At 40.0% G+C, this 22,857-nt stretch overlaps 1 protein-coding gene across 1 annotated transcript in view; it reads right to left on the bottom strand.

The window, feature by feature from the left end:
* Nucleotides 1-21,591: 21,591 nt before the first annotated feature.
* Nucleotides 21,592-22,857, bottom strand: part of GMPS (guanine monophosphate synthase) — a 90,674-nt gene continuing 89,408 nt past the window's right edge. The window contains exon 16 of the mRNA XM_082459556.1: nt 21,592-21,986. Within this exon, the coding sequence (XP_082315682.1) occupies nt 21,885-21,986 (102 nt within the window). The 3' untranslated portion in view covers nt 21,592-21,884. The remainder of the gene's footprint in view (nt 21,987-22,857) is intronic.

Raw genomic sequence — 22,857 nt, 5'->3', positions numbered from 1 at the left:
CATACAGAATAGAGTAAAATGTTGAAGTCCCAATTTCCCCCCTCCACTGACCTATCCCAAAGGCAACTAACTAGACAGTTCATAGTTCTTTTTCATGCATTTATAGAATTACATTTTTTCAAATATAAGTATGATTAAGCTATATATGAGTTTTTCATATCAGCACATAGAGCTTTTTATTCTTTTTAGCAGCTACATGAATACTAGATTAGGCATGAACCCTATTTTGTTTTACTGTTCTCTGGATGGACAAGGAGTTTTTCCCTATTTTATATTATTAAATACATTTCTACCATGATAATCCTTATATAAGTCAAAAATCTGTGTGTCATGAATCATTACATGAACTCAAGGTGAATGTATAATTAAAGCCAACTTAATAGTTTTCCTTTATAAAGAGAATTGTGAAGTGTTGCAATAGAATTAAGACCAAGAAACATACTTTGCATTAAATATATATAAGTAATTTAAAAAATAGACATCACTTCTCTAGTATGCATAGGGAAGAACAGTCCAGTAAGGGGAAAAAAGGGAAGAGTAGTGAGGGAGAAAGGAAGAGACAGATGAAATCTTTGCCCTTTCTGAAGCTCAGTGGGCCTGGTATTAATAATACACTTGGTCCACACATTTTCTAAAACAAAGCTTCTCAGCTTTTTAAAGTCCAAAAATATGGATAAATCTGCCAAGTTTAAGAAGTCTTACCTAAAATATAGAAGCAGAAACTTTCCTCAGATCCTCCATTTTCTGGATTTTCAATGAAAAAATATAGCTCTGTAGACTAGAGAAAATGGCTTTACAGATCTTAAGAATCAGAAGTTGAATTTCACAGAATACCACCCTTGTCCTGCAATCCCCTGAATTCTAGGACATTGTTACAAAATACTTTAGAAAGCACTTTTTTGTCTACATACCTGGGCCAGCTCATATTAAACTAAGGTAGAGATCAGAAGAGGGATAGTTTCTCCTCTCCTCTCCTGCAGGCCTAGTCACCAAACTTGGAATTAAGATTGTATTTACCAAGAATGCACAATATTGAGTGATCCAGAAGCAACTGAGGATCTGAATTTAATTATGAGTCTGGAAAATAACTTGAGTTAATCAACTTTGATTCCTCAGAGGCTGAAAGATTCAAAAACAGACAAGGTCACAGACACAATATGGTCTTTCAGTCCCCGTTTTAATGTTATTTATTTAATCAACTCTAATATAGAACTTTATATAGCCCAGGCTCTGATCTAAGGGCTTTGTACTCTGCCTATTCCTTGTCTGTAAACTAGGGATAATAATAACAATACCTACTTCGTAGAATTGTCATGAAGTTATATGAGGCTGAGTAACTTGTCCGAGGCCATATATCCAATGCTGTGTTTCATCTCCTTTACAATTTGTTCAATTTCTGCTTTCCTTCACTACTGGTTCATTAATTCTCCCAATTTACTGCAAAGAATGATAGAGGTGAGATGTGACCTAAAAGTTCTACTCAATACCCTTTTTACTCATCTGCAAGTTTTTTAGCACTTGTTCTTAATGAGTGCTCAGTTGCAATTGATGATATAGAAAAATATTTTTAAATATTCATTTAAATCTTGATCTAAATATCTCATGACAATACAAAACCTAAATGAAAAAGAAACTAAGGAATTTTTAAATAATTTTGAGTAATTATGAAAGCTTCTTCCCTTTCCTTTAACTCTTATCTGACAAGATTTGATATTTGGAATAGAAAAGGAGTTTGTCCAGGCTTAGGCTGATTTGGACCAACTGTAAACCAGTTTGTGTTTTTCTAAATAAACTTTCCTGGTTAGGGCAACAATTAACCACAGTTAATTAGTGACAGTGATTCAATATTAAAATTCAAAATAACCAAAAATAAAGCAATGCATGTCAAAGAATGTCATTACGTATAAGCTCCCACCCTGACACACACACACACACACACACACACACACACACACACACACACACACTCATTTCTCACATGTGCACCTTTCAAGAGCCACTATTTACCTTCAATGGAAGGGCCTGAGTGGAGTCCCCTCTCTAATCTAGGCCCCTAGTTGTGTGGCTTCTAACTATGGATTTACATTTAAACACATTAAATAACATGGAGCTCATTCCTTACAAGGTGCCCAGGTTCCCTAGACACACTTAATTTCAAAATTTCCAACAAGGGCATCAGGCCAAAACATAAGGCTGGAGGTTTTCTGTTAGGCAACTGCTTTTTTGTTTGTTTTTTCACTTTTTCTTGGGCTTTCAGGGAACTCATGCTCCCCTGCCAAGTGTCAAAAAATTTACTTTTATCAAGACTTGTCCTTTCCCATATTCCCCCAGGCTCTTAAAAAGCTCTTTTAATCCATTAATTTCATCTAAAAGTCCTATTCCTGGTTTCTTCAGCTAATGGTTATGGTTCCTCCAGCTAAAATTATGGTCTAATTAAAGTACGGTTAGGCCTTCTTCTCAGAGGAGTATCTACTTTTGTTTCGTGAGAATTTTTTTCTTACTGTGAAAGCATGCGTTTAATTGTGGGTAATTTAGAAAATTCAAACAAAAAGAGGGGAAATTTTAGAATCCCCTCTAATCTCACTATCCTGAGTTAACACAGCAATAACATTTTAGTGAAGATCCTTACAATTTTTTCATATGCATATTCTTGCAGTAATGGGTTCATTTAGTTCATAATGTTTTACATACAAAAACTACTTTCTTATGATGATTTTCTGTAATATCAATTTTAATGATCACATGAATGTGCTTTAATTCATTTAACCAATATGCTAAAGTCCTCAGGTTACCAGACCCTGAGGACTTGCACCTAGAAGAGAGTGGACACGAACCAGAAACCCTGAGAAGAGCAGCCCCACAGCATGATGGGAATTGTCTTCTGATGGGGAGGATGAGGATGCATTTGTGGTTAGATGCAGATGGGTTATCGTGTCAGGTAGAGGATTTTTTGGCACTGTTTCTACTTATGGAACAAATGGTTCTCCCCTGCACAAAGAAGCCACAGTATTTATTTATTTATTTATTTATTATTTGGGGGGTTTATTTATTTAGTTATTTAGTTATTATTTATGGCTGTGTTGGGTCTTTGTTTCTGTGCGAGGGCTTTCTCTAGTTGCGGCAAGCGGGGGCCACTCTTCATCGCGGTGCGCGGGCCTCTCATTATCGCGGCCTCTCTTGTTGCGGAGCACAGGCTCCAGACGCACAGGCTCAGTAATTTTGGCTCACGGGCCTAGTTGCTCTGCGGCATGTGGGATCTTCCCAGACCAGGGCTCGAACCCGTGTCCCCTGCATTGGCAGGCAGATTCTCAACCACTGCGCCACCAGGGAAGCCCCGAAGCCACAGTATTTAAACACTAACCCTTTCTGTCTGTCTCACAGTGTAATTCTTTAAAAGTGATCTTACTTCAAAATCATGTTTAGTGTTAGGTACAGACACCAAAATAATTATAGATACGTGTATATGCATGGGCTAATATACATACATAGATTTCCTAGCTTTGTCCAGTGAGAGAACCTAGAAACAGTGAAACACACCTCGGTAGCAAAAAGCACACCCAGCACCCAGATCTTGGCTTCTAATACTTAATACCATTATACAATAAAAGAACTCAGAATCCTTGGAGAAACTGCTGATTCTAGAGCTGGGGCAGGGAATACACAAGATGAGCCAGAAACATCTTACAGTGACAGGAAAATAAGGCTTTAACAAAAAGGCGGCAGGGGGGTGGGGGTGGGGGTGGGCAGGGGGATGTCAAAGAGACACAACACAGGAGTCAACCTAAAAGACCTCCCAACGGCTAAAACTAGAACACTTTGAGTAACAAAATAAATGACATGGGCCCAAAGTATAAAACAAACATCCATGAAATATCTAAAGTATAAAGCAAATATATTAATATAAATAACTGAATGGGAGAAAAGAACCAAATCTCCTACACAGAACTCCAAATAATTTATGTAAATATTCCCACCTTCCACGCCCCACCCACCACCCCAGTTGCTAGCTAAGAGTAGGGTACAGAAAGGAGGGGAAAAGCAACGTTACAGAGGAGAAACCTGGCAAACACTACCTTGGCCAGGTGATCAAGATTAATATCACCAGTGATAAGTCATACAGACAGCATGTACTCCTTGATATGATGTCCTGAGGGCACTTCATCTATGTGATCTTCCTCAGAAAAAAAAAACTCCATTCTTAGAAGAAAAATATCAGAAAAATCCAAATTAAGGAAATACTGGGACTTCCCTGGTGGCACAGTGGTTAAGAATCCACCTGCCAATGCAGGGGACACGGGTTCAATTCCTGGCCCGGGAAGATTCCACATGCCGCGGAGCAACTAAGCCCATGCGCCACAACTACTGAGCCTGCACTCTAGAGCCTGCGAGCCACAACTACTGAGCCCACGCGCCACAACTACTGAAGCCCGCGTGCCTAGAGCCTGTGCTCCGCAACAAGAGAAGCCACCGTGATGAGAAGCCCGCACACTGCAACGAAGTGTAGCCCCCGCTCACCGCAACTAGAGAAAGCCACGCGCACAGCAACAAAGACCCAACGCAGCCAAAAATAAGTAAATAAAATTAAAAAAAAAATTCAGCCATAAAAAGGAATGAAGGACTGATACAAGCTACAACACTGATGAATCTTGAAAACATTACGCTGAGTCAAAGAAGTCAGCCATAAAAGGCTACTTATTGTATGATTCCATTTATATGAAATGTCCAGAAGAGGCAAATCCATAGAGACAGAAAGTAGATTAGTGTTTGCCTAGGGCAGGGTTGTTGGGGTGAGGGAGGGAGAACTGGGAATGACTGCTATTAGGTATGGAGTGTCTTTCTGAAGTAATGAAAATGTTCTAAAACTGACTGTGGAAATGGTTGCACAGCTTTGTAAATATACTTAAAACCACTGAATTGTACACTTTAAATGTACATGGGTGGATTTTATGGTATGTGACTTCTATCACAATAAAGCCATTATTACAAAGAAAAAACAAACTGAGGCACACTCAACAAAATACCTGACCAGTAAACCTCAGAACCATCAGGGTAATCAAAAACAAAGTCTTAGACACTGTTACAGACGAGAAGAGGCTGAAGAGACATAACAACTAACTGTAAGGTAGTATTCTAGATAGGATCCTAGAACAGAAAAAGGGCATTAGGGATAAACTAGTGAAATGTGAATAAAACATGTTTAATTAATAGTAATGCACCAGTGTTAGTTCCTTAGCTGTGATCCATGTAGTACATAGAAATGCACTCAAGCCTGACTCCACAGTCAGTATTTTTAACCACCGAAAGCCCTGCCTCTCTTGTAGCCCTCCTTACGGAAGCTGAGCCTTGGTTCCTGCGTCGGTGCTGCTTCAGTCTGAGATCGTCTCCCCATACTGAGGCTGGGATTCATGGACATGTGGGGATTGGGGACAGGCCTACACCATGTTAGGTGTCCCCACCCCAGCCCTCAGGTTGGAAGATTGCCTGTCTCGTCCAGGCCTACCACTGCCATTCCAGAAGTCCTCATGAAAAAAGCCATATGAGTTTCAAAAAAGAAACAACACCTCCTTAGCTCTGTCTCAAGATAGATTAAAATATAAAGCAGAAGCAAAGTATCTGAAAACCATATCATGATTCTCTTCTAAGTGTCATGAGATGATTCAAGCATGGAGTGGGCATTCAGATGTTGGTTAAATTATTAAATAAATTAGCTTTTGAAGACATTAAACATCCTTTTTTCGAACGCTTAAAAAGTTAGGGACTTCCCTTGTAGTCCAATGGTTAAGAATCCGCCTTCCATTGCAGGGGACGTGGGTTCGATCCCTGGTCGGGGAACTAAGATCCCACGTGCCACAACTACTGAGCATGCGGGCCACGACTAGAGAGCCCACGCACCACAACTAGAGAGGAGCCTGCACGCCGCAGTGGAGGATTCATATGCTGCAACAAAGATCCCAACGAAGATCCTGCGTGCCGCAACTGAGACCTGACGCGGCCAAAAATAAAATAAATAAATATTTTTTTAAAAAAGTTAAATTCTGCTTTCCAGAAAGACCACTAAGGATTGAAAAATCAGTCTCTATGATCTGATACAAATTAGCTTGAAAGAGGAAAAGATCTTGCAGGTGGTGGTTCTCTCTCTGCTAAAAGGACTCTGGTCTTGCTTCCAAGAAGGAAGCAGGATGGGTTTCTCTCTTTTCTAAAAAAAATTAATTAATTAATTTACTTTTGGCTGCGTTGGGTCTTCGTTGCTGCACACGGGCCTTCTCTAGTTGCAGCGAGCGGGGGCTACTCTTCGTTGCAGTATGCGGGCTTCTCATTGCGGTGGCTTCTCTTGTTGCGGAGCACGGGCTCCAGGCGCATGGGCCTCTGTAGTTGCAACAGAAGTAGTTGTGGCTCACGGGCTCTAGAGCACAGGCTCAGTAGCTGTGGCGCACAGGCTTAGTTGCTCCGCAGCATGTGGGATCTTCCCCGACCAGGGCTCGAACCTGTGTCCCCTGCGTTGGCAGGTAGATTCTTAGCCACTGCGCCACCAGGAAAGTCCCAGGCTTCTTAGTTTTAAACTAAACTTGACAGGAGGCCCCAAATGATACGTCAGTGACCCAAGACATAGACCAGACCAATGGGAAGAGACATTTGCTCTCAAGTGGGGTTGTGGCTGGTGGGAGATGGGGGGGGGGGTCTCTTCCTATGAAGCTCTACAGGGCCGAGAGTCTGATGTAGAGAGACATGCCCCCCAGGCTGGAATCCTCTACATAGCTCCACTTTTAACCAGTTGTGCAATCTTCCCATCACTGGAGCTTTAGTTGCCCTTTGGGATAAAATACAACTCTTTTCCCAGATCCTTACCAATTCTCATCTTCTAGAAATCTGAATGAACTAGAGATAAGACTCGAATAGCCTTGAGGCTAACAGTATTTCCCACCCCACTAAACTTCTTTATAGGCTGAAGTTATCAAGAAATAAAATTAATTAGTGTTTCTATGCTGTTCCCTCTTCTTTCCTTTCCAATGACCAAGATGATATAACAAGCAGTTCTATAGCTAAAGTCAGGCAGTAAGAAGACAGGGAACAGAGGGCATAAATAATTAGGCTCACATAACTGAGGGATGGATAGGTAGGTATCAAAAAGCCTTTTAAACAAATTATAATTGGACCAAGCCACACTATATGAGCTTCAACAGCCTGCACCCACCTATTTATACACCTTATTTTTGTTTTTCCTAGAAGGCAAAAGGCTGTAGCAGAGTGATAAAATGATCCAATTGTTTCAAACAAAGAAAAACTGACTTCACATCTTTTTTTTTTTTTTTTTTTTCAGACATCTGGTTGCAAAAGTGTTTTAAATTGAGACAGGCTAACTTCTGGTGCTAAAGGATGAGAAGGAAAAGAAACCAATTAAAATAGGAACTCTTTTTGACGCTGAATCAGAAACTAAGCTGGTAAAGAGCTCTGTGCCTCAATCTGGGTGTGGGAGGAAGGAGAGGGGGAGCTGGAGATTTGGGGAGTGCTTAAACGTTGTTATGCAAAGAAGACTCTTAAGTAAACCTTAACATTATTTCTGAACTATTAGACAAGGATGCGTGGATTTTATTAGCCCAGTTTCATTGCCTAAACTGCCAAAATGAACTAAGGGTTTTTTCCCTTTGTTACTCAAATTTTCAACAGTTGCGGCATCATTTTGATCATTTAATCTCAGCTGTAAACTGCATACTCTGTGGACTCCCACCCCCAACTCTGCTCTTTGGTTTGGTTCTTTTGGGTCTTAATGCCAAGCTCCTATCCATCATATGAGTCATGACTGGGATCTACCAGCCCAGCACCCTATACCTCGGTGCCCCAAGTGACCACATTTGAGCCTTCCAGGGAAACAAAGACCGCTCCTGTCATGACTCTCCAATGCTAAAAGGACCCAGAGATCATATTGCAGACAATTCTTCAATAACTCTCTGTCTAGAGAAGCACATGAGGCATCAGCTCTGCATGAACGCGCCTAACTAGCTGGACTGTTACAGCCCTAGACTCTGCTCACTCTCTCACTCTCCCTCCTTCTCTCCCTCTCCACTCTCAGCCCACTCCCCCGCCCGCCCAATATCCCTGGCTCCTTTCTGGACATCTCTTCTGTTCTTACTTAACCACCATCCCCTGCTTACTTATAACCTCACCTTGCACAGGGCCAACACAGTCTCTCAGGATCCAACTCTAATTTATCTTAAGTTCCCACATCCCTAGTAACTCAGTCTTTCAGAATCCCCTAGTTTAAATTCCCAAGGCAGGAAATAATAATAACCTCTAACCGAGAGAAGGCCTTCATGTCAGGCCACATCTCAGGTCAATGGCCAGTCTATGAACAGACTGCCTTTGTCTGTTTCTGTCAGTTGTAGTTAGGGTAGTTAGGGTGTGAAGGGTCATACAGAACAGAACCAGTCCACGAAAGCAGCAGAGGCTGTGGGCAGAGCAGGCAAGGTGTGCATATCGCTACCATTTGCTGGAAAACTGTTATGTGCCAGCATTGCACTAGGTGCTACATCTAATCTTATTTAGTCCTTACGACAATCCTAGTAAGTAGGTAATATCTGCAACTGATTACAAGTGAGGGAAAAAGTTCAGAAAGATTAAGTAACTTGTCCAAGATTACACAGCTGATATAACCGATGAAGCTGGAGAAACAACCTCAAGGACTCCCTATCCCATGTTACTTCTACTCTGCTGACCTGCCTGTCACGCACAAACCACCTCTGACCTTCATCACCCAATCCCTGTTAAGTCTGGGTGATGAGCGTTGCTTCCCTTTTAAGCATCGATGCTGGTAATTTATGAAAACTAAGATAGTTTGCTGGCCAAAAGGCAAGCGATTACAAACACACACAAAACACAGAACGTAACATCAATCAAACATTTGCTGAGCACCCGCTACAGACCAAACACGGTTACAGGTGTTGATGGGACACAAAAGGCAAGACCCATTCTCTGCCCTCACGAAGTTGACAGCTGTGTATGGGAAATAGGCAAGCCAACAACTGCAAAGCAAAGCAGAATGGAATAAAAGCCGTAAGACAGATGCACATAATATGCTATAAAACTGTAGAGGGGAGAGCAAATGCTCTGACCTAAAGGAACTGAGGGAAGCTTCTAGGAGAGGTGACTTGGGCTGGGCCTTAAAGCACAAGCTGGCTTCATATCACACCAGCCTAGGCAGAGCACAGCCTGGACACACAACAGGGGCAGAAAGATGCCCAAAGTTTGAGGAGATCCAATGGCTGGAGGACAGTCTTAGAAGATGAAGATGGAAAAATAATTACGTGCCAGGTAAAGCAGTCTGGGCATTATTCCATAGACACAGTTACTGCTGTGTTTTGAGCAGATGAATAGGGTGACCAGAACATCTTATGAGCCCATGATCTGTGTTTTGAAACAGACATACTAGCTTGGATAGGGAAGAAACCAGGGGCAGAGAAAACCCCTAGGTTGCTACTGCAATGAAACAGATCAGAGACAACCAAGGGCCTGGACTATGGTTGAAGCTGGGAATGGAAAGGAGCAGACTGACGAGACATCCTGGAAGGAGGCGAGGTCATCTGAAAACAAAGTGGATATATGTGTGGAGGGTTGGGTATGGTGAAGGAGCCAGAGGAATCAGCCCTAAAACGATCTCCTCCAGGCTTGGAGCCTCGTTCTCTGGAGTCTAGCACAGTGCCAGGCAGGCACAGAACAAGTGCTCAGCCAGTAGTTACTGCCATGAATGAATGCATGTTTGCTTCTTGGAGGATAATAAATGTCAAGTTACATACACTTTCCCCTTACTGAATAAATGCAAAATGTTAGATTATTACAATAGATAATAAATCTCCCTTGCTCTTCTACCATTAAGCCACAATATAAAACAGCCTATGGCTGCCTCACATTTGTCGGGCCACTCAGCAGCATATTGGTACTCAAAAATAAACCTCATGCGCAGTGGTTAAGAATCCACCTGCCAATGCAGGGGACACGGGTTCAAGCCCTGGTCCGGGAAGATCCCACATGCGGGGGAGCAACTAAGCCCATGCGCCACAACTACTGAGCCTGCGCTCTAGAGCCCATGAGCCACAACTACTGAGCCCGCGTGCCTAGAGCCCGTGCTCCGCAATAAGAGAAGCCACCGCAATGAGAAGCCCACGCACCGCAACAAAAAGTAGCCCCTGCTCGCCACTAGAGAAAGCCTGCGCGCAGCAACAAAGACCCAAAGCAGCCAAAAATTAATTAATTAATAAAAAAAAAACCTCAAAAAAAAAAAAAAACCTCATAAGATAAATACCATTATTCTTTACTTTTGTGAGTAATGAATAGTGTCTCCCTTCTGCAACAAAAGCTGAAAAACAACATTGAAACCCTCACTCAGGATTAATTGCCTAACCTTTTCCAAAACTCTGCTTTAATCTTGTGAAAAAGAGTACTTACAAGATGTCCGGGGCAGAACTAAAGAACAGTTTCTAAAGGAAACCTGAACTGCCAACTGGCCTACCTATAAGCACCGCGGAAATTGTTCAGACCACCTTAAGTCAGGACCACCATTCCACTTCTTTGAATTCTGCGGTTTATTGCTTCCCACACTGGGAAGCCCCCAACCACCCAATCTTATTGAACAAATCCCCAATAACTGAATGCTATTCTCCAAGCATTCATATTTTAATTTATAATTCAAACAGAATTTGCAAAAAAACAAAAAAACAGACTGTCTGCCTAGAGTTAAAAAAATAGTAATTTTTTAAAAAACACAGCACTGTACTTAGGGCTGTAACACAAAAGGCTGAAGCTAGAGACAACTAAAAATATAAGTGGTTTCCTATTTGGTGATATCAGTGTGGAAGCAAGGGTGCAGGCTAGGTTATCTGACTGAGCTTAGCTTTTTCACCTAGGTGTCTGTTATTTGGAATTCTACTATTAGACATTTATTCCTTTGAAAAAAGCTTTGTCCTCTCCTTGCAGGTTTCTAAAAAGCATTCCAATTTTACATTTTATGACCCAGGCTCTAAGAGTTCAAAGATAATTGTTGACCTTGCCTTCAAAAGTTTACAGTCTGGCTGAAGAAAATGAATACAAACAAGTAAAAGAGAAATAAGAAATAAAATATAAACAAATAGTCATGGAATTCCTCAACAGGCAGTGGGAGCTTGGAAAAGGTATGAAGTTTTCATAGAGGAGACCTTCTATTGAAAGTTGTGACTAAATGTTTGCAGACATTAAGGGCCCTGGGGCTGGCACTCCAACAGATGGAGAGTAGGGGCAAAGGGGAGAAGTGAAACACCAAGGGCATGTCTAAAATAGGACCCACAAGGACCCACAAGTGGGTCCACCTGGCTGCAGAAGGCAAGTTTAAGCCTGACGGGTAAGCAAGAGTTAGGCTGTGGAGGGCCTTAGAAGCTAGACTAAACACTTTTCTCAAACATATAGCATGTCACTTGAACCACATTAAGTAGAATGGAGAAACTATTCATGACTGACTAGCCTGACCACAGCTTATCACAGACTTTATTCACAGCAAGGGAAAAGGGTTGATGCCACTTTCTTAACAGAGGAGGTGGGCTACCAGCTTTTCCAGTCCTTTTGACTTAGCCAGTACACACTCCCAACAGGGCACAATTCAAACCCTTGGCTGAATCACAGCCCTCCACAATTTTGCACTAACTCTCCTGTTTTATCCTCCCAAACAACTCAGGCTGGTCAAAGTTTACTCACTTCTGGCTCCTTCTGGCCTCCACCCACCAGGAATATTCCATAATTTCCACCTCTCCGTGGACTACTTCGAGGACTCAGCTCCAATCCAAAGGGTGACATAAAGCATCTGAACATCACATGAGCTTGAGGTGTTCTCCCTCACCTCTCAAATTTTCATGGAAATTATTGCCTGAATATTTTATTCTGCAATTACTCACCATGCTGATTTATCACATCTGTTATTGTCCCAAATTTCTTTCCCCAACCAAAAGACAGAGGACAAATGTTTCATTATTGCACAAACCACTAGAATCAGAAGAGAAAGGAAAGTAGACATACAATTTTTGTACTTCTCAAGTGCAAGGTTGGAAATTAAAAGACAGAAGTCAGTGAGATCTGTTCCCTTGGTCAGGGTTATTATCACATGGTATAAATTTCATAAAAACAAATACATAGTCCTTGTACAGCTGAAAGGAATTAGCTCAAAATCTGGAGATCTGGCATAGTGTAAATTTATCTGAATTGTCCCAGCTAACTGAGCACAAGGAAATTATTAATCCACATCATGTGTTTTATGTGCACTGCCATCTGTTTTAAGTAACAGGTTATGCTTACACTAGCATTTTACAGATAATATTTTCATACATATTCATTTTTCATACTTGACCCACACAGGCAATACTATTCCTAAATTACATTTGAGTTAACTGTTGCCCAGGAGATTGGTGTCTGGCCCAAGGTAACATAGCTACATGGAGTCAGAGTCAGAAATGAATCAAGTTTATTGGATTTCAGGCTAATGTTGAATCAGCAGAATTAGGAACAAATATTATTTCTAAAATACATTCCCAAACTTACACTTACCAGTTTAATAGGAACCTTACTTGATGTCACTAATACTCTTAAGATTTCGTGATAGATTCTATTCCCGTGTCTCAGAGAGAAGCTTTTTATTTTCTACAATGGTTCTCTTCTGAGACTTAGGGTAAAGAAATCACACAGTGGTGAAACTATACACAAGACAGCTATGCTCCCTTCGTAAGCTGAAGTTCAATTTATTCCCAAACTAATGTGAGCTGTGCTGATTCCCTCTGCCAGACAGAGCAACATCTCTAAACTCTCAAAACACATTCAAGAAATGGCCATGCCATCACTGTCTACTTAACAAAGATTTTTTTAAAGTGTGTGTGTGGTATGTGACTGTTCTCCCTTGTTTTACAAAGAGAAATTAGTATAGTAGTAACAAATGTGTAGATAGCACATTTAGCATAGTCTAAATCTAGTAAATTAAAATATTCACTACTACATATAGGTCTAAAAAGCATAGGATAGTTTTAAGCCTCTGTAGTAACAACAGGTACCTGACAAAACAAGCTCCAAAGTGAATGAAAGTGTGTATCAAACTTGGATCTAGGCACATTCTATACACATATACTTTATATAATATATGGCATATCTGTTTCTACACTCCTAGGAAGATGCACTTAAGATTTTTAAATATCTATACTTTTGCAAAATATTCCAATTCTTAAATGTCAAAACCAAGAAAGACAACTCTTTCAATATTAAGGACACAAGTGTATTTTAGACATACCTTTCGAAGTTAAGACAACTAAACTGAGAAGAAAAAGAAATGAAAATACTGAGACTACATGGTTCTCAAACTGTTCATTCAGGCACTCCACAAAATAGGGACTATAAATAAGAGTTCAATTCATTACATCCTCACCACTCACACTGCAATAGTAGTTGCTTTCCAAAGAATTTTCTTGCACTTCGCTAAATACTAAAATTTAGTCCCCTGAAACTTTTTTTCTTATTTAGAGCAAGTATCAATGTCCTAATGCAATTAGGTAAAGAGGCATCTTGACAAAAGGCGCTCATGTTCTCCACTATTTAATGTGGGAATTTAAAATATAGTTTTCTCTATGGTGTTAATTTTTTTTAAAAAGTGTATGTGTTGGCAGGTTACATATTGTCTAAAAGAACAGTAATATACAGTTGCATACGAAACAGCATCCTGAAATATAAAAAAAATTTATTTCATTAGAATTCAACACAGTATCTGGATAATAGTGAGGTTTAAGTGGGATTCGTGGCTGCTTTTCCTAGTATCTAATGTATATAACTCATTCAAATAACTCACTGACACTCCAAGAAAAATCTTAGCTGTGGTGTAAAATATAGCTTTTGATAAAAGTAGAATTTTTTGAAAGGTAAAATGACAGATCTGTGAGAGTGCAAGATAAAAACTCAGTAATATTTTTGTTTTGAGCCATGTTAAAACAGTAAAAACTTTACAAAATACAGATGAACCAAATACAGTCTTCCTAGATAGCAGAAGGCCAGACTAGGTCACTGATCTGAAAGGATCCAGCTAACAGAGCAATGTAGCCACCTGAAAGTAATTACTGAATTCAGTTTCTGAACATGGTCATTTCCTCTAACCTTCATATTGGTAACTCACTGATACAAACATTTACTCTGATGGGTTTGATCAACTCTGATAACATAGTTCCAAACAATGAAATGAATCTGACTTCTGTATTAAATTAATAAAGGCAATTTATGTTTTAAGAAATTGAGAACAGTTTTGATCATATATAAATGAGTAGGTAAGAAATCAAATAAGTATGTATGTGTACATACATGACTTTAATTTTGGAAACACAAACACCTTTAGCTAATCATTTAAATAAAAAGATACCCAATATTTTATGCCCACTGTGTCTACTGTTAACACTGTAGGTAAAACACTAACACCCTCCTATATAACTAAGAGAAACAGATTAACTTTATCGTCCAGAGACCTCTGACAGCATACGCCATTTCCTATTTCCCATATCCTGATGGCGTCTGTCCTCTTTTCTCCTGCTTCTTCTTCTCATGAACACTGAAGCTTAATGACAAATACGAAAGTCATCATTTCCTCCTTTATGAAGTATACTGAAGACAGAAAAGCATTAAAATCATTTCACATTAATTTAGCAAAGCTATTTTATGCCAACTTTATTACCACAACACACAATAGACATTTCAGTATACCATGAACAATTACATAGTGATTTTACAACTACACTAGGTACTCCGGTTAACAAAATATTTCTTTATAAAAAAATCTCTTCGAAAGGTTACATTCACGTCTTCATTTAATATCATAAGGTTGTAACAATGGTCGTAGTAGATTCAAAAACAGAAAATTACTTACCTTAAACATCTGTATTCTCCAAACGCATATACTCTACTTGGATCAGTCAAGGTTCAGGCTTCCTGGAACACTCAGAGGATTTTGGAGCTACTGAACTTAGTATACGCAAGAAATAGCCAAACTCCCCACCAAAGTCTCCTGATTTTGCTAATTCAGGGGTCATTAACAAGGTCAAGGGATGCCACAGGATTTACCAGTGAACAAAGACCCTAAATGGGTAAATTAAGACGGAACTGCTCCAAAGATTTCATTCAGGAAACTGAGGTTACAGGTAGGTAATTTCTAGCTTTGTAGAGAATTATATTGAAATGACATGGCTCCAGAAGGCTTTCTGAGTAATAGCTCAGTCTCAGTTTCATAATCTGGCTAAAGTCCAATTTGGAGACTTGGCTGCAGCATAGGGGTGGATTTCTCCTCTTTGACAAAAAGCAAAAGGAGTAGGAAAAAAGAGGTTAAAAGAGAGAAGCCTGTGTAGTTGCTGCACAGACCTCAAAGGGGGTAACATCTATGTCAGCTACCCTGAATATTACCAAACGGGCCCGTGGAGTGTCTGATCTACAAGACAGTACAGGTATTCCTTGCTTTTTGAAAGTTCACTTTACACCACTACACTTTTGCGAAAGACCGACAGTAGTTCCTGTTTTCACAAACCGAAAGAAGTTGGAAAAGGATTTTTGCTTTTAGGAAGAAGGATGAAAAGTGAAAACAGCGTTCAGTGTTTGTTCTGCAGTGAGCTGATACAGAGGCAGCGCACACCTCAAGCAGCAAGAGTGGTGGTCCCAAGCTCCTTCCCTTCGAACTACACTCAGCATCTGGCTGCCATGGCTTTGAACTCTGAGCATCTGTGCTTTATCTGGATTTATTTCGTACATCATTAGCCAGATGTGTGTCCTAAGGTGATTGCTTCTTTGCTTTACGACATTTTGCCTAAAAGGTTTCATAGGAAAGCTCTACTTTTGGATAGTGGGGATAACCTGTATAGGTAGAATCAGTTCCAGAGTCCGGTCCCTAGCTTTGAACTACTTTAGTTATACAGATCTTCACCAAGACAGTACCTAGGGCCTTTTCTTCTCACCTATAGGTTTGACAAAGATTTTAAGCTATAATTAGAAAGGCCAGGTATGTCCCTCAATATCAACTGATTCCAGCTGGGAGATTTTAAACTGTCAATGCTTGGGCCTCACCAAGATTCTAATTTAACTGATTGTGGGGTCTGGGTGTTATAACAGAGTTAACTTCTCAAGTAGTAACAGCAGGCATCCAGGGTTGAGAACCACTGAAAAAGGTTAGATTTGGGTGGTATACCTGGGCATCTTCAACATATGACTAGGGTGGGTGCTGGCATTTTGGCAATCTTTGGGGGATTTCAAATCTTTTGTCATTAAATGAAATGTTTGGAAATATAAAAGCCAAGGATGCCACCATTATTGTTGTCAGGCCCTACATTGATGAAAAAGATTCCATGGTTTCCTACATTATCTGTGTGGCTAAACTACCTCAGTAATGACAAAGGGGTACTTTCCAAGGGTGGAGACATCCAACTTGTATTCAGTTCCCTATTAAACTCTAATTGGGTGTACCAGTTTACATTCCCACCAACAGTGCAAGAGGGTTCCCTTTTCTCCACACCCTGTAGAGCATTTATTGTTTGTAGATTTTTTGATGATGGCCATTCTGACCAGTGTGAGGTGATACCTCACTGTAGTTTTGATTTGCATTTCTCTAATAATTAGTGATGCTGAGCATCTTTTCATTTGCTTTTTAACCATCTCTATGTCTTCTTTGGAGAAATGTCTATGTAGATTTTCTGTCCATTTTTTGATTGGGTTGTTTGTTTTTTTGATATTGAGCTGCATGAGCTGTTTGTATATTTTGGAGATTAATCCCCTGTCACTTGCTTCATTTGCAAATACTTTCTCCTATTCTGTGGTTTGTCTTTTTGTTTTGTTTATGGTTTCCTTTGCTGTGCAAAAGCTTTTAAGTTTAATTAGATCCCATTTGTTTATTTTTGTTTTTATTTTCATACTGTTGGTGGGAATGTAAACTGGTACAGCCACTATGGAGAACAGTATGGAGGTTCCTTAAAAAACTAAAAACAGAGCTACCATATGATCCAGCAATCCCGCTACTGGGCATCTATCCGGAGAAAACCATAATTCAGAGATACATACACCCCAATGTTCACTGCAGCACTATTTACAATAGCCAAAACATGGAAGCAACCTAAATGTCCATCAACAGAGAAATGGATAAAGAAGATGTGGTACATATATACAATGGAAATATTAGCCATAAAAAAGAATGAAATAATGCCATTTGCAGCAACATGGATGGACCTAGAGATTGTCATACTGAGTGAAGTAAGTCAGACAGAGCAAGACAAATATCGTATGATATTGCTTGCATGTGGAATCTAATAAAAGGCTACAAATGAACTTATTTACAAAACAGAAATAGAGTTACAGATGTAGAAATTAAACGTATGGTTACTGGGGGTAAAGGGAGGGGGAGGGGGAGGGGTAAATTGGAAGATTGGGACTGACACATACACACTACCATATATAAAATAGATAACTAATAAGGACCTATTGCATAGCACAGGGAACTCTACTCAATACTCTGTAATGGCCTATATGGGACTAGAATCTAAAAAAGAGTGGATATATAACAAATTCATTTTGCTGTACACCTGAAACTAACACAACATGGTAAATCAACTATACCCCAATAAAAATTTAAAAAAAAAAGAATGAGTAAAGGTAAAAAACAAAAATAAATAAATAAATAAATAAATAATACTACGAACAGTCCAAAAAAATTCTAATTGGGGGCCAATGAAAGAAGCATCTACTGAGGTAATAGCTAAGGTGTGTTCTCACCACATTCCAATGAGAATTCAGGAGAGGGGGAGAGAGGAGGAGGGTGTTAGGAGTAGGAAAGGGAGCTGTTTGGAAAGGTAGGAAGAAACAGAGATATAACATTGGGCATGAGAGTTTCAGAAGATTTCTGAGAGACAGTACTCTTTCCAGAAACTAATACTTAATTTTAAGAAGATGACTAACACCTTGGAAATACACTTATCCCTGATGGTCAATTACACACTGAGAACTTCCTGTTAGGCCTTGCCTTGAAGGGCCTTGGAGCATTACCTCTTCAATGTAGAGAGCAGAAAACCTGGATCCTAGCTTTGCCAACAATTAGCTATATATAAGTGAGTATGGGAGAATTTTCATTGTTCTCAAAGCCAAAGCATACTCTTGTTAACTTTTCCAAAAACACATAAAGAGATTGCCACTAGGAACATGTTGTTGATGAGTATCTTCCAAGTGTCACGGTCACAAAAGAAGAAAGATTCTCAAGTGGTCAAACCTTGATCTATGCCTCAGGTTCAAAAAATGGTAATTAATATCTGATTTTACAATATTTTAGTGTTTACTTTTGACCGGGTCATATCTGATGTTAAAAGCACTTAAAACCATCCCATTTCTCCATTCTATCTCCTGCTATGTTTTTTCTTGTTATTTATAAAATAAGAATTTAGAGCTGGATTTGATGTAAATATAATTCAACTGCCTCATCTTACATGTTAAAAAAACACAGAAATGATTTGACCAAGTTCACACAGCTGTTTAATGGCAAGACAAAGCACTAAAGATGAATGGCCCTATCTACCTACTCTGAATGTCCTCATTCTCAAGAGCAGCGGTCCCCAACCTTTTTGGCACAAGGGACCAGTTTCGTGGAAGACAATTTTTCCGCGGACGGGGTAGGGAGGGTTCAGCCGGTAATGCGAGTGATGGGGAGCGATGGGGAGCGGGAGATGAAGCTTTGCTCGCTTGCCCGCCGCTCACCTCCTGCTGTGCGGCCCAGTTCCTAACAGGCCACAGACTGGTAGCGGTCCACGGCCCAGGGGTTGAGGACACCTGCTCTAGAGGTTTGATTCAAGTTACTCAATAAAATGGGCTATCGGGATAAGCGCAAACATAGCAAGGAAACAAACTTTTATGATGCTTGTTTGGCTACATGCATGCACCTATCTTAGGATAAAGGAGTGGCAAAAGATGGGAAACTTGGGTAACCCTATCTCCCAGATACATCTAAAGACCTACTCTCAGCAATTATGCCAGGTTGCTACTTCTAACAGAGCTGATGATCATAGATGGGGCCACAAAGGTGGGGCAAGGTTATTTGGTTCTCAAGTTTCTTTCGTGCCCACCAATCTTAAGAATAAATGATGCTTTCACTAACCTGCCTTCCTCCTTCTATAAGTACAAAGAAACAAAATACATTTATTAGATAGAATATATTCCCAGGTAAGTGGTGAGTGTTGGGAAAGCAGTCATGAGCTGTCAAGGATAACCAATGAAATGATGAATGTTATTAGACAGGGAGCCACTGTTCTAAGCCTTGGTTAAAAATAACCATCCAGTAAGTTTATATAATTTTAGGTGCCAAAATTCACTTAAAAAAAGAATAACTGGGAAACCCTACATTTAATTCTGAAACTCTTTAGGTAGCCATTACTAAGCTGAGCTTGTTTCCTTAACTGTAAAATGGAACTGCAATCTTAACTTTTCTCAGATCCTCATATGAAATACTGTGAAGGTATAGAGTAATACTACATGGCACAAAGCAAAAAGTGCTTTGCAAAGGAAGAGAGGGTACTAGATATTAAGAAACCTCTGAATTCTAGATTTTTTTTTACTATATCATGTTGAGAAGTGTTTTGGAGAAACCATTTTTACAGTTTTAAGAAGGATTATACAAAAGGGGTTTAGTGAACAAATATCGGGAAAACATTAAGTTAAAAAACAATTGTTTCTAACTTCAAAATTTCTCAGAGCTTTGAAGATAATGTATACCATAAATCTCCAAGACGGAAGGACAAGTGAGCAGCACTTTCCAAACCTGTATGATCACCTAACCCTTTATCTCTGTGCAATAGTGTTCCACAGAACATACTTCAGGAAAAAAGTCTTCCTAGATTCCTATTATTTGCTTGAATACAAAATCATAAGATACTTTTACTAGAAGAGGAATTCTTTTCACTAAACACAAATGTTTGTAAGCCTTTTTTAGGTTGTCTATTCCAGCTCTAAAATAACATGCCTCCAAATCTGTTAAGGCCAGACCACTAATATACCCTCTTTGCAAAGAGCCATTATGAGTTCCTCATCATTAGGACAGAGAATGAACCCTTCAAGTTTTGTAGAAATCAAATACTCCTGTCTCTCAGATACAGATACCTTTTACAGCAGTCAGAAGCTCTTCCCTTGCTGGTTCAGCAACACAGTTTTCTTATATCCTGTGCCAAACAGAATGAAAGGAAGACTTCTGCCATGTGTAATTTTATTATTTACCTAACACTGAATCCCAAACAAAATTGTATACCTGATTAATACAAAAGATCTTGAAGAGGGGCTTCCCTGGTGGCACAGTGGTTGGGAGTCTGCCTGCCAGTGCAGGGGACGTGGGTTTGAGCCCTGGTCTGGGAGGATCCCGTGTGCCGCGGAGCGGCTGGGCCCGAGGGCCGCAGTTGCTGGGCCTGCGCGTCTGGAGCCTGTGCTCCGCAGGAGGAGAGACCGTGATGGTGAGAGGCCTGCGCACCGTGGTGAGGAGTGGCCCCCGCTTGCCGCGGCTGGGGAGGGCCCTCGCACAGAAACGAAGACCCAGCACAGCCATAAATAAATAAAAATTAAAAAAAAAAAAAGAAAAAGATCTTGAAGATTAGGTAAGAGGCAGCAACCTGAGATGGAACTGGTATGAGAAAAACATGGTAACATTTTTAAAGAGTAATATCAGCTAAAATACTGAGAGAGAAACGGCTGCAGAATTCAAACCTAGTACTGTCTATTTTTATGAATGTTATAAAAGCATCTCTTAGAAACTGGTAGCAATGGCAAAGAGTCCTACACCAGTTCTTAAATCTTCTCTTACAGCTGGTAAAAAGGAGTACAAAGTTTGGCAATACTTCGCACGAGCCAAGACTGGTCACAATCTTCTGAGCAGTGCATAAAAAAATGTATCTATAGATTACATCTAAGAGTTCATTTTACAACTCTTTACTAGATTACTGCAGGCATGCATTTGTAAGCTGTGGGCATGCACGATGGTTTCTGTGATCTCAGAGCTGCTCCTCTGACCAAACAAGATTAAAATGCTTGAACTTTATCTATGCTAGACCAAAGACAGTCTCTTCTGGGGAGAGAACAGAAACTTCCTCTACAAGGCTATGGGAGCTGGCAATATAAGGCTGGGAGGATAAAGCTCCTTACCAATGAACAGGCTGACAGTATGCAACGTGGAGCATGATTTGAAAACATTTTAAACTGAGACTACTCATAGTTCCTTCCTCCCATGGCTGTGATGACATAAAATTCAAAGTACTTGAACAAATTCCTGGTGCTTTTCCATCTTAAGGTAGCTTACCATTTTATGGCCCCAGTGTCCTGCAAAAGTGGATGGAATAGCCCACCTAAACCTTTATCTGATATGTTGACCCCTTCCCGGAACCTTTGGAGGAATAAGGTTACTTTACGGGAAACGCAGATTCTCCATAAGGAATACATACTAAGTCACACTGGTAAATAATGGTGTTTCTAACATCTCTTAGAAACTGGCAAGGGGACAGAAGTCCATTACCAGCCCCCAAACTCACCCACTCCCATACATCTTCGATGACAGAGACATCAATAGCAACAGTGAGTTTATACATAAAGAACAAGTGAGGCAGAGGTAAAGGCAAAAGCAGTGTCAGTCTGTCTGAGTGTAGGAAATGGTGCTTTGATTATACCCATACAAACTCTTCAGTCCCTTTTAGTTATCCCCAACTCAGCTCTTAAGCCGTAGATTTTTGCTGCAGAGAACTCAGATGTGATGTAGTTGCTCCAGTAACTCTTTTGACAGTACTGCATGTCAATACTGGGAATGGTTTCTAATCAATTTAATCTGCACACGGAACTTTAGTAGAACAAGAAGTTTATTACTCCCACTCAGTAGTTCCTGGGGGCTTTGATGTTAAGTCATACATAATTCGAGAAATACCAGGAATCTTCTTAATCTCAGTGACCATCTTTAACACCACCTGTTATAAAACAAAGATTATAAATAAAGAGCCAGGGTCCACTGTGTGTCTAACAGACTTAGAAGTCCTGCATTTGTAATTCGAAATTAAAACACAACCTATTTTTACTATTGTCCTCTATGTATATGGGATATATTTATGATTACTTTATGTAGTGACCCTCTATAGATTTAAGTGACAAATTCAGTACTACTCAAAGTGCAGTCTGCAAGTCATGTTTGCTACTGGTCCATAACAAGTGTTTAGAAGCATTTAGAGCAATTTGACAATGCTGTGGCATTCAAGTATCTGATTTTACGGGTTTATGCCAATGCTTCACAAATTATCTGTGGCTTACAACGTCGAGCCCGCCAAGGTGGCACATAATGCAAGGTAATAATAATCATTGCTACATGTATAGACGAGGAAGGCCTTGTCACTTGACTGGCCAGAGACTTGGCAAATGTGAGCCTAAGGGAAAACAGACTCTAAGCCACGTTCTGCAACCCAGCTATCTAGCTATATATAATCAGAGCCCTGTATTAGAGTCCTGGAACAGTGGTCCAACTAATAAAGTCTCACTTTGACTTTCATTTGCTATTATGCAAATAGCTCCTCTGGAACACTCTAGTGGAGGGATAATAAGAAAGGAAGATGGTGATCAAAACTGCAATTGGTAATAGACAGAGCAATAAGAAATTCATGGGTGCCTGGCCATAATGCCATCAAATCTCGCCCTTATGTCTAATAAACTCTTCTTCACTCTTAGTGTTTTCTGCTCTACTTGGAGGATACTATTTTTAAAGTAGAGGTTGGCAAGATTAGATAAAATGATAGATCAGAGTTGGTGATTCTCCACATAGTAATCAGACATCTGGAGTTTAATAAACTT

The sequence above is a fragment of the Balaenoptera physalus genome (assembly GCF_965194825.1).
Source record: "Balaenoptera physalus genome assembly, chromosome: 4".
Taxonomy (NCBI): domain Eukaryota; kingdom Metazoa; phylum Chordata; class Mammalia; order Artiodactyla; family Balaenopteridae; genus Balaenoptera; species Balaenoptera physalus.
Note: the sequence above shows the minus strand (reverse complement) of the source record. Positions and strands in the feature narration are given on the sequence as shown.